Consider the following 13,371-nt stretch of genomic DNA (forward strand, 5'->3'; position numbering starts at 1 on the left):
ATATATAGTTATATTAATTGTTTACTTGATAAATAAATTAAAAACCCAAAGAATCTATATATAATCCTAAGTCTATATGAAACACATAGACAGAAGAAACAAGTTCTTCTTCTTTTTTAAGTATTAGGCCTTAGGGTGGCAACCTCATATCCATTTTTAACCCGACTATAGCTTATGGTACCTTAGAAAACTTTTGAATATATAGATATATAAATTTTAATTTACATGATAAATAAATTAAAACCCCAAAGAATCTATATATAATCCTAAGATTAAATGAAACACATATAAAGAAGAAACAAGTTCTTCTTCTTTTCTAACGATCTTCATGTTTCAAAAGAACGTTTATAATTGAATGATTACAGATTAACAATATTGTTCGTCCCACGTATGTTGAACGAAAGTTTGCTTAGAACTATATATTAATAACTTATATCTTCCTTTTCAACCAAATGGAGAAAAAAAACTGTGCTCCACTTTTTTAATAAACTAGAACAATTTAATTAATTTAAATTACTTATAATAAAAAGCCACTAGAAATCTAAATCGTTAGATGAAAAGATGAAACACGTAGAAAGACTATACAAGTCAATTATATTGGACTAATGTTATTTAAAGTGTACTAGATAGAGATCACATTCTAGATTTGGTGGAAAAGAAAATAATAGAATGAGTTCACTGACTCACTTGTGTGTCCAAAATTAGTGTTTGTTTGATTTCAAAAATATAGTAGGAATAAAAGATTATACGAAAGGATAGGGGTTATATATATATTCCACGTATATTTATATACAACTTTGTAGAGTATATTATTTAAACCCTGTGAGATCTTAAAAGAACGCAATATAGTACTAATTAACAAAAAGTAGAGGCTCATCACGTCACGCGAACAAATACAAAAAGTAAAATCAAGAAGTCAGACAATATAGTACTAACAAAATATTTATATAAATAAAATATTTTCTTTTTTTTCTAAAAAATCTCGTCCAATCACATGAAGCCACGTCAAATAAGAACTAGGCTTAAATCAGTTTTACATTAAGAACTAAAAAAGTGTTCTAAGTCACTATTTATTATTTTTATAATTTTTTGGGCTTAGAACACCCTTGGTGTTCTCCTATTAATGATGACCTTAGATGACAGTTTTACTTTTATTTTATTCGCCTTTTAAGGTTCTTTCATGTCAATTACGTACAATGAATAAACGTTCATGGGTTCCTTATAAATTTTAATACCATTTTAGATAACTTCCGGATAAAATGTGTTGTGCATATTTCGTCATGGCTCACGTCACTCATTTTGGCTTTTTATGATCTGCTATTTTGATTATATTGGTGAGTGTTTTGTAATTTTCTTGATTTTAGTACATGTCTAAAGTGTGTAAAATGCTATTTAAAATTTCAGATATTTTGATTTGTAAATGCATGAATGAGAATATGATTAAATGCGTGTTAACTATCTGACTAAATTACTTGTGTTTGGATCAATACATATGTTTTGATTATTTTGAATTTTTTAATGTATCATTTGTTTGAATTGTTGTTGCCAAAACGTATCAAGTTTCATGTTTCATTAGTTCAAAGCAACCGATAAAAAAAAAAGTGATTATTAATTGGTCATGTTTCTGTGGCCTTTGGTTGGTGAAAGAAGAAACGTTTTAGAACAAACGTCGTGTATAATTGAAACTGCCCCATTTGTTTAGAATGAATATATGGTTTAAATGTCCTTGTCAAGAATCAGAAATGGTTCTTAAGGATCTCACTTTGATCACATCTTGGATGTATGCTTTGGGTGCGTATATCATTTTCGTATTAACTCACTTTTTTATTTATTTATTAATCTTAACAAGAATTATTTATAGACTTGTAACAAGAATTCACACTTGAACTACTATTACATACACACATAAACCCAGCTTCTTATCATCTTCTCCTTGCAATTCCTTATTCTCTTTCATAGATCTTGGGTTCACTCTGTTCTTCCTCCTCTGTTTCTCTTTTGACAACTTCCATGGCGGACTCAGGTCCTGTAGTCCAAACATCCCCACTCGTCACTTTCCTCTAGCACAAGCAGCTTACGGCACTTCGATCCTTGCCTAAAAAAAAAAACAAAGTCCTGACTCCAAATCATTCATGGATGTATCTATAATCTCTCTACCATTAATCAGCCTTTGAAGATCTCACGAGCAAGTCACATAATCTGTCAATCCAATTCACATTACGTGTGGCTACAAAATAAGAGCTCACGTCTCACCATCTTGTAACATGTTCTTTTGCACGTGGAGAGGACTTATGACGAGTCAAATGTTCACTACGGCCAAAAGATTAGTGATGAATCTGAAGTCATTTGTGGAGACTTAATTCATCTTTGCTTTTCAAGGAGTAACGATGGAGGAGGTGAAAAGTTTTATCGACAACCCATAAAAGTAACAAAAAAGAAAGAAAATTCAAAGCATTTAAAGGGTTGCCGCATTATTCCCACTTGTATTATTTTCATTCTCAACTTCCACACATGAACTTTCCAACTCTTAATATAACACCAACAAAAACTTTGTTCTTAATAATACTACATAAACTTACGTTTTTATACTAATTCCTACGCCTCTAATCGAACCCGATAATTTCATCGCCTAAACCCGATTAAGCCATAAACCATGTTTATTGTACCGTGATCTGGTTTACCCGTTTAATCACCCACGACCCGAAACAAAAACGACGCCGTTTCGTTCTTCTTCTTCTTCTTCCTCATAAACCCGACACCAAATCGATTTGAGAGTTTATGAATCTGAAATGGTTTATGAATTGCATTGTCGTTCAAAATAGATATTAAATCTGAAAACTAACATCCACGTTCCAAACATCATCCAATCCAAACATAATACAAACATCCTTCAGTACCAAAAACTATCCGACCATGAACCAAGCAACAACATCCACAGAAAAAAGAAACATCCAAAAGAGACAATATGGTATCCTTCGTCAAACCTGCAACTAAATCTACTCCCATTGACACTTCCTTTGTGTGAGTGTGATTGATTCTGGTCCCTGTGATCCATGTGTAGTCTTCTTTTTATTCTTACTCTTCTTTGTTTTCTTACTCTTCTTTATCTTCTTATCCACAGGTGCTTGAGAAGATGATCTAGTTGTCTTCTTTCTCTTCTTACTCTTCTTCTCCACATGTGCTTGAGATGATGAGCCAACATGCTAAACCAGAAAACAATACACTTAGAAACAGACCAAGTATAAGCATATATTTAGACATTTAGAAACATACCTCATCAAATAAAGTTATTGCCAAACACTCATGTGAATTCTGTTTGATCTTCTTAGTCTTCCTAGCCTTCTTTTCCTTTGGCAATTTTTTACAACCAGCTGCATTATGTCCTGCTTCACCACATGATTTGCAATGCATTGTCCTTCCTTTCCTTCCTAGTTTGAGTACCTCACCTTTTTTCTTATGCTTTTTCTTCTTTGGTGACTCTAGTGCACCTTTGATTCGCTTAAAAGTCTTCTTTTGCCCTTTCTTTCTCCCTGGTTGAATTGGGTCTGGTGGTGCGGTTATTAAGACATAGTCATTGGTCATCCAATACTTCTGTCCTCTAACTGGCTCAACCCCTGTTTCGTATTGTTCTTTCCACACTTGAGTAGTAAACATTGGAACTACATAATCTTCAACATTCTTACCAATATCCATGATTGCCGCGTAGGCATGTTCACAAGGAATCCCTGTAACATGCCATTTGCAGCATGCGCAATCCCATGATTCATAAGTCAAGTTAACAGAGTGTGAATTACCGTCCACCGAAACTTCAAACTTGCCATGAGTCCCTTTTGTGACTTCACATCTTAGAGCATCTTCTTCCTCTTTTGGAAGAATATCTGAAGCATACCGAGATAAGACCTTCTTCCATTTCAGAATTTTCCCCTTCCTCTTGGTAATGCGTGCCATTGCTTGTCTTCTAATTGTTTCCATCATGGGAACCAACGCCTTTGCCCTAGCTTTGACAACTGTGGCATTGAAAGACTCTGTTGCATTGTTGTCCACATCTTCACAAAAACTGCCAAGCTTGAAAAAAGCCCTACTCCAAATGCTGTAACTCCATGTTGAGCATTTGGAAGTGCACTTTTAACTGCACTAAGCAATCTCTACAAAATACAGAAAAAAACCATTAGTCACTCTCAACCATTAATCGCAAAAATCAAACTCATCACATACAAAAAAACCTATTACCTTGCAACGATCTGATATGACAATATAGTCAGTGGCATCTTTTAAATTCAAGTCAGACTTCAGGTGATTCAGAAACAATAACCAATTGTCTCCATTCTCAGTTTAAACAGTCGCCCAAGCCACTGGATAAATCTAATTGTTTGCATCATGAGCAATAGCTGTGAAAAGACAACCCTTAACTGAGTGTTTCAGAAAATTTCCATCTATCCCAATGAGTGGCCTACAAAAATAGAATGCATTCTTCATTGCTCCAAGACATACATATATGCGGTTAAAGACATGGTTTCCAGCTCAATCAGTATTGGTATCCACAATAGCAGTTGACCCCAAATTTGAGCTTATGAGTTCAGAAACATAACCTCTTAGATGCGCAAATTGCTGAGCATATTCAACCTTCAACCACTTGAGAGATACAAGCCTTCCTGTCTGACATTGACCAATAGTACAATTGATCTTCCATTGCTCCTTGATATGCCTTTGAATGTCAAGAGGCATGTAATTAGGTTGCAACCTCAACTTGTCCATAAACAACCTTGCAATCACTGGCCTTTTAAGTAGCTTGCATTTTCCATTAGGAGTACAGCTATGGTCTGTACATTTAGTCTTCAAAACCCATAGTAACCTTTCAGAATCGTATGAGCAATAGGCTTTCCAACAACAACTCTTCTTCCCAGCTCCATCACACTTAAATTCCAATTTATCCTTCTCCCACCTAGTTTGTTTAATATTAGATCTAGTCCTCAATGCATAATGTAACACAACCTCTAGTCCTCAATGCATAATGTAACACAACCTCTTTGAACTCAAAACCAGTCAAGAATGTTCTTCCAATAGCTAGATTATCATCTGTTCCCAACCTAATTTTTCTATCACTACAAGAAAATATTGATGTTATAACAATGGAAATTGTTGCAATAATTTAATATATCGTTACAAATCATGAAATTACAACAAAACTGTGACATATTTGTATTCTTGCTATTTGAGCGTTGCAAATTTGCATTTGTTACGCATATATTGCAAAATTTACAATGAACTGACTTCTTGCTATATATGTAGTATTAATGCAACAATATTATTATAGTAAATTTGTCGTATAATTGTGACATACATTTGCAACTCTAAATTGTTACAACTTATTGCCACATAAACGTATAGCAAATATCATTACAAATTTAAAATAAATTAATTTATTATTATATGTATTATAATATAATTGCAACAATATTTATGTAGCAAAATCGCAATTTAATTACAACGTTTTAATGCTACTATAAAGTCATAAATATAGCTGAGACAATATTATTGTAGATTTGTAGTATTTATTTTTTTACTGCTGCTGACAATGATCAAAACAAAAACTGGTGCAAATATTAATACTGCAATTTTATTCGTAATTGTAATTTTGTAATTGCTGCATTTTGCAATATTTTTTGTTCAGTTATGTTATTAGTTTACAATTGTTTATTTAATTTTTTCTTATAGTAAAATATATATCGTAACAGTAAAAAGTAAAAGAAATAACTAATTTTATTAAATAATCATATATTGAAATATTCCAACAACAAATAAAAACTTAAAAAAGCGTAACTAAAACAACTAAGTAAACATTGGTGATTTTTCTGGTGACTATAGCATCATGGCTGAACCTGCAAATGATGAAAAATGAAAGTTCTAAAATATTTTTATTTCTTTATACCACAAGGTTCCATTCAGTCTTTGAGGGAATAAGAACACCTTATAGAACGCGCCTCCTTGAACTTGGCCTCCTTGATGGATTCATCTAAATATATTTATTGCTAATCAGATCTTAGAACAAAATTGGTTAATGGAAAACTGTGTGTTTGGAGAATGAATGCTGCTTGCTAATGTATTATACTCACAAAAACATCGATCCTTGACCTATATATAATAGATTTAGCCAAATCTTTAAAGTATCTTTGAAAAATAAAAATAGATAACAAATGCGAAGAAAGTGTAAAGATTAGTTTCTTTTTACACGTGAGGTAAATAAAATACTTTAAACTAATAAGATAATTTCATTTATACATAAATGTTGGATTTGTGTAGTTACATTGTTCAAATGATTTACATAAAAGCTGGAAACGGTGGTGGGTGACAAACGAGCTTACACATATTAGCTCAAAGAAAAAAAAAACATTTACATATATAATATATTAAGTACTTTTTGATCTTAGTGTTATAAGATATTTTACGGGATGAATTTTGAACCAAAAAAAAGAGCAACATATGAATTAAAATAGCTTTAGTGTTACTGTATATTGTAAAAATAAAATTACTATGATATAACGAATCCTATCTAACTACTAACTGAGGTAAAAGTTTTTTTCAACTTTCAACTCCTTAAACGAGATTTCTCCTTATTCTCACTGATATTTCTTTTGTTCTCTGCTTTGCTTTTTTAATAATAGAGTGTAAGATATAAGTATAACCGTATAAGTAATTCATTGATGAAAAAAATAAGCATGTGATATACTAATTTATATAAGTAACTCATTGATGACAAAAAAAATTATATAAGTAACTCATCAAGTCTATACCATAATATACTAATCATGATATAACCAAAAATTGAAGTTAATAAATTTACAAAAAATTAAAAAAATACATATATATTTTCTTTTGTCAATCATTAAAAATATTATAGATACAAAATAGATTTATAAATTTAATTATAATTTTGTTACAAAAGAGTTATAAATTAATGTAAATACAGTGATAAATGTGTCACATATCGTGCCACATATATTTACTATAATTTTGTAACAAAATAACCACAACTCATAATCCTTACATATTTCTTGCAAAATTTTGCAATACATTTTTGTATGTTGTAATAACGTTGCTAATTTGTAACGAAAAAATGCAAGGAACTGTTTTGTTGTTATTTTGCAATAAACTTGTGAGGATGCACTCATCATTGCAAAATTGTAGCAGTATTTGTTACAAAATCTTAACGAATACGATCATTACAAAAATATCGTTGCAAGAATACTATTTTCTTGTAGTGTATCTCTAGTAATCACAAGATCCTCATCTTCATCTGAAGAATCTGGTATGGCATCACGACGAATCTGAAACTCATCAACCCAATTTGATACAGCTTCATCTACCTCAAATTCATACCGTTCCATTATGTCTCCTTCAGGTTCAGCTTCAGCTTTGGAAGTTTTTCTTTGCTTGGGTCTCTCGTTCTCCATTTGCTCTGCTCCCTCTTTCTCCATTTCGTCGTCTTCCTCCTCCATTTGCTCGGCTCCCTCCTTCTCCATTTCATTGTCTCCCTCGTTCGCACTACCGTCGTCTCCATCACTATCACCCTCAACGTCTCCATCACTATCACCCTCATCGTCTCCATCACTCTTACCCTCATAGTCTCCATCACTCTCGCTCTCAGTCTCGTCGTCTCCCTCCCTCTCGCTCTCAGTCTCGTCGTCTCCCTCGCTCTTACTATCGCCATCGACAACAATCTCTGAAACTTCGTAATCAAGATCATCTGAATCCCTTTGTTGAACAAGCTTTGAGATTGGCATTGAAATCGACAATCCCAGAAATCCCCAATTTTGTTGAACCCTAATTTTCTCTAAACTCTCAAATCGATTTGCTGTCGGGTTTATAAGGAAGAAGAAGAAGAAGAATGAAACAGCGTCGTTTTTGTTTTGGGTCATGAGTGATTAAACATGTAAACCAGATCACGGTACAGTAAACATGGTTTATGGCTTAATCGGATTTAGGCGATGAAATTATCGGGTTCGATTAGAGGTGTAGGAATTAGTATAAAAACATAAGTTTGTGTAGTATTATTAAGAACAAAGTTTTTTTTGTTGTTATATTAAGAGTCGGAAAGTTCATGTGTGGAAGTTGAGAATGAAAATAGTACAGGTGGGAATAATGAGGCAACCCGCATTTAAATGATATATATATATATATGTAATCTAGAAAATTGACATTGTCTCTACGTCGTAATCTACATAAAAGCCTCACATATCTCATGGCCACATGGGCGGGAAAGCCTTTAACCCTACTCTCTACACGATGCTATTATCTTCAAATCCAAATCCACTTCTCTTCATGTTTCTATTTTTGGATGTTAATGGTAGCCGTAGATGAAGCCAATTAGTCTCTCTGCCGTAGAATCCTTTTTATATTGTTTTTTTTTTCTTTTACCATTTACAAATTATTTAAATATTAAAGTTTAAATATTTAGGACTTCGGATCCGCTGACTTATGTGGTGGCTGGGAAAGCGGCCTATAGAAGAAGTAGCAGTAGACTTATGTCCTTTATAGAGCTCATGCCGGATCAAAATATGCTAATATTAACGGAGATTAATAGTTATGTATAAAAAGTTTGTTAATATAGAGCTCATACCAATAGAGCTCATACCAATAGACCATAATTTGTTAATATAAAAAGTTTGATTAATAGTCATGTATTCTACGGTCGGGAGTATACTGCTCTGAAAATCATACGGTCGTTTTGCTCCTTTCGATTTAAAAAATGTTGGAAAAGCTAACATTCACGGCTCAAACCCGTGACCTCTAGCAATCTTAGCATATGACATGACCAGTTGATGAAACAACCATATTCAAAAGAAAGGTTAAACTCTAATGATTATATACCTGTTAACATATTTTAATCATAAACATTTTATAATAAATTAATTAATGACTTAATTCATTTTAAAAATGAGAAAATGATAAATTTATTTTAATTTTTTTTTCAGCTGATTTAATGGAAATATCTAAACTATTGCATCATTCATTTTTTTTTAAATCTCAAAACATCGGCCCCAAATTATTGAATTGGAGTACAAAAAAGAAAAACGTTTTCAGGAATTTCACGACCAAACTTTTTGACATTTGACACTTCTAATACTTGACATGTCTTTTTCTCTCTCCCAATTATTATCATTTTGTTTTTCATTATTCACATTAATTTATCATAAACAAATCTCCTTTTTATTGGCGAAAAGAAAGTAAATTAATTCTTATTAACAATAATAATTATGAGGTTTTAGTCTATTTATATAAAGTATTTGGATGATTATTCTTCTATATTTACTAAATTCTTATTGATTTTAACCGTAAGCTATATATTATTTTTCTTCAGCTTATAAGTACAGTAGAACCTCTATAAATTAATACTCGGTAAATTAATAATCTCTATAAATTAATATTTTTTTCTGGTCCTAAGATGGGACTAGTATTATTTTTGGACACAATATATTATTATATATATATATATATACACATTAATTTTTATTAGAGTTCATTTTTAATATTTTTACTATAGAAATTGTTTTGAGTGTTATTTCAAAACATGATAATTGTTATTTTTCTTGTAATTGATTTTATAAAAAGATTAGTTATAACGATTAAATCTTATTTTTTATTTTTTTTATACCAAATTAGGAAAGTTTTTGTATAAATTAATTTATCGAGAAATTAAAAAACTCTATAAAGTAATAGAATTTCATGGTCCCAACATTATTAATTTATCAAAAAATTAAAACTTCTATAAATTAATAGAATTTTATGGTCCCAACATTATTAATTTATAGAGGTTTTACTGTAATATCTATTTTAAATTTTATTTTTATAGAAATAAATTGGAATAGTAGTAATACACTAATCTTATATTCCATCTGTTCTATTTTCTGTGCTACAAGAGAAAAGTTTACTAAAGTGGAAGTTTATAAATGTGGAAAATTTTCTAAAGTGGAAAGTCCTAAAAATGGTAAGTTTTATGTGAGTTAGAATTTGTCCATTTTTAGTGGTTGTGAACCTTAGTGGGCTTGTGTGGCCTTTGTGGCAGACTTTTGAGTTATTGTGTTGCCCATGTGTGACGGTCTTTAGAGACATTGTGTGGTCTTTGTGGCGGACTATTTAGTCAATTGTGTGTGGGGGCTGTTTAGTCAATATTTCCTATTTAGGCGGTCCCTCGGGATGTATGGTCTACGTGACGGTCCTACAGGACGTTTGACCTATTTAGTCAATCTTTTGGGATGTGTGGTCTACGTGACGGTCCTTCGGGATGTATGGTCTTTGTGACGGTCCTTCGGAACGAGTGTTTTTTTGTGATGGTTCTTCGAGATGAGTGGTCTTTGTGATGGTCCTTTGGGATGTGTGGCCTTAGTGGTGGTCCTTGTTAGGACAATTGCTTGGCTTTGGTGGCAGTCTGTTTAGAAATTTGTCGGCCTTTTTGACGGTCCTATTTAGGACATTTGTTGGCCCTAATGGCGGTCCTTGTGGCATGTTGATGATCCTTGTGTGGTCATGAGGTATTCTAGTGAGGGGATATGTGGTTGGTAGGACATTTTGATGATTTACGTGAGCCACACGAGGGAGACCTGGTTAGGAGATAGGACTGAGACGTGTTTATAATTATTTGCTCTGAGGACAGTTAGTCCTGGACGACTCTTTGAGAACTTTAGTTCTCCTAGTCCCGTCATATTCTGAGACTTTGTGGCTTGAAAGTGTGACTGGTATATCGACTTCAAATGACGATTCGGAGGCGCATTATAGGATGACAATCGAGAGACGAATATTTGACTTCCCTTATATGTTATGGCATGCAGGCTAAGGCCTGATAATGAGCTAATAAAAACTCAAGGTTGAGACGTATGAGTAAGGGAAAGTCCAAAATTCGAGAGGAAATAATGCCTAGAATGTGAGTCTATCGCTTAGAGGTAACCTTCGTAGATCGGTCAGAGGAGGTGCGGGCCGTGGAGACGGTTGCACGAGAGTCCTTGGCTGATGGTTGTTCGAGATTCGAAGACGAATCTATGTTTGTGGGGAAGAATTATAACATTCGCGTACCGAATTGTCAGTTTTGGGAATGGGTGTCGATCGACACCAACATTTTCTGGTTCGGCCGGTTTGTTTTAAAATCATCGAAATTAAATTGGTTGGGTTGGGAATCCCTAAACCAAAGTATTTAAAGGAGCATTTATCTTTGAAGGTTTAAGTGGCCGATCACTTGTCATTCCAAAGAGTTTTAGAAAAGGAGAAAAGAGTTCTTCAGAGTTTTAGAGTTTTTGGGAGATTTCTTGGCTTTGTGTGTGAGATCTGTTCCTGTGGAGTGGGGATCTGGTGTTGGGAACAAGAGAGAAGCTTTCTAAGAGGTTGGATTCGTCGGTTTTGGTCAGAAACTTCCTTCTAAAAAGGTAAGTGCTTGACCATGGCTGATCTAAGCCTGAGATTCCTTTGTTTTCATGTTTTATGGCTGTATTTGGTTGTTTCCTTGCATGTTTTTGGTTGGATCGTGGTTCCCATGGCTTATTATGGCTTTTGGGTGAGTTTTGGACGATTTAGAGGTGGGGAAAGGCGATTTACAAAGCTTTGGCTTCGAGCAAACCGCGTTTGCAGAGTCAGTGTCGATCGACACCAGGTGGGTCTCGGTCGACACCAAGGAGTTGATGGCGCAGAGACTTGGCAAGTGTCGGTACTAGGGTTTTCGGGTCGAGGAGGGGTGTCGGTCGACATCAGGAGGCAACCCTTTCAGCAGGCGGCTGATACTTGTTTATCCTGGTTGGTTTGTGTTGTTTGTTATAGCCCAGTAGATGAGATGATTTGTTTACTGAGTATTTATGACAATACTCATGCATCATCTTAATTTGTGTTTGTGGTGCAGGTAAAATCAAAGTGTGATCTTGGAATTAAGGCAATGAAGAGGAGGATGTTCTAGAGGCTCAGTTGTTTGTTTGATACTGTTGTTAGGTTGCTAGAATGTAATGTAGTGGTATAGAATGGTTGTCTAGGACGCTATCTTATTGCTTTATAACTTTGTTGGTTATTGGTATTGAATTCAATGGTTATTGTTTATTTTTTGTGTTGGAGTTTCTGGTTTAATGTTATTGTTTATTTCTGCTGTATGTTGATTGGGGTTAGGATGTTAATGAGTATGGGATCACTAGTTTAATAACATATTAATAACTAAAAAAGTGAGTTCTTTGAAGAATTCTTGTTGTTCCTCAGAGATCCTTCCTGGTGAGTGGAGATCTGAGGCTGAGTAAGTGGAGATCTGAGGCTGAGTACGTGGGAGAAGCTTGCTGAGGGACTATTTTTTGTGGGTTTAGAGTCAGAATCTTCCTGTTTGAACGGTGAGTGCATGACCAAGTCTTATCTAAGCTTGAGAATTCTTTGTTTCTTTGTCCTATGAGTGGTTTGATTGATTCCTTGCCTGTTTTTGTTTAATTCGTGGTTCCTTTGGTCATTAATGGCTTCTAGGTTAGCCTTGGCCGCACTAGAGGTGGTGAAAGGCGGAGATCTAACACTCAACTTCGAGGAGACCGTGGCTACGGGATCGGTGTCGACCGACACAAAGTGTATCGGTCAACACCAAGATGGTGACGGCACGGGTGCTTTAGCGAGTGTCGATCGACATCATGTGGAAGTGTCGAATGACACAGCTAGGGTTTTTGGGCTTGTCGAGATGGGGGATTAACACCAGAAAGCTGTCTGTCGACACCAACCTTTAGTAGGTGGCTGATACTTTTTTGTTCTTGGTTTCATTGTGATTGTTGTTGTTTGTTGATTTGTGAATTATCTATGCTTGTGTGTATAACCCAATAGATGGGAGGATTGGCTCACTAAATATTTGTGGAAATATATGCATCTCTTTTGTGTTGTGATGCAGGTAAAAGCAAAGTGTGATCGTGGAATCATAGAGATGAAGAGGAGGATTTTCTAGTGGCTCGATTGGTTAATGTCTGGCTTCTGTTAGGTTTCTAGAGTTGTTTCCTTAGAATGTTACCTAGGTTACTGGTTCCTTGGTTCATGTGTTGTGTTGGAATTGTTGGTCTATGGTTTGTAGACAATTTTGATTATTGATAATTGGTTTGTTGGTTATTGGATTATTGTTGGATAATTGTTGGTTTAATTTTGTTATTTCCGCAGTTTGCATTGAATGATGTTAGGTTGTTAGTTAGTATAAGATCACTAGTTAATTATTATTTAATATATATATATATATATATATATATATATATATAAATAAGGTCATTTCAGTTTGGTATTAGAGCTCTTATGGTTCTTGGTTTAGGTTCATTGTGTTTTACGTTGCTGATGTTTGGATTGCATTCTTTGATTAATTATGTGAGTTACTCAATTATCTGTGACATG

The 13,371-nt window shown here is 33.9% G+C and overlaps 1 protein-coding gene across 1 annotated transcript; it reads right to left on the bottom strand.

Moving 5' to 3' along the window:
• Nucleotides 1–7,115: 7,115 nt before the first annotated feature.
• Nucleotides 7,116–8,071, bottom strand: LOC147941334 (uncharacterized). Its single transcript, XM_087460224.1, has one exon. The coding sequence runs from the start codon at nt 7,914–7,916 to the stop codon at nt 7,221–7,223; it is 696 nt and encodes a 231-aa protein (XP_087316350.1). The 5' UTR covers nt 7,917–8,071; the 3' UTR covers nt 7,116–7,220.
• Between the last annotated feature and the right edge of the window lie 5,300 nt (nt 8,072–13,371).

This window comes from Camelina sativa, chromosome 7, assembly GCF_030686135.1.
Source record: "Camelina sativa cultivar CO46 ecotype springtype chromosome 7, ASM3068613v1".
Lineage (NCBI taxonomy): Eukaryota > Viridiplantae > Streptophyta > Magnoliopsida > Brassicales > Brassicaceae > Camelina > Camelina sativa.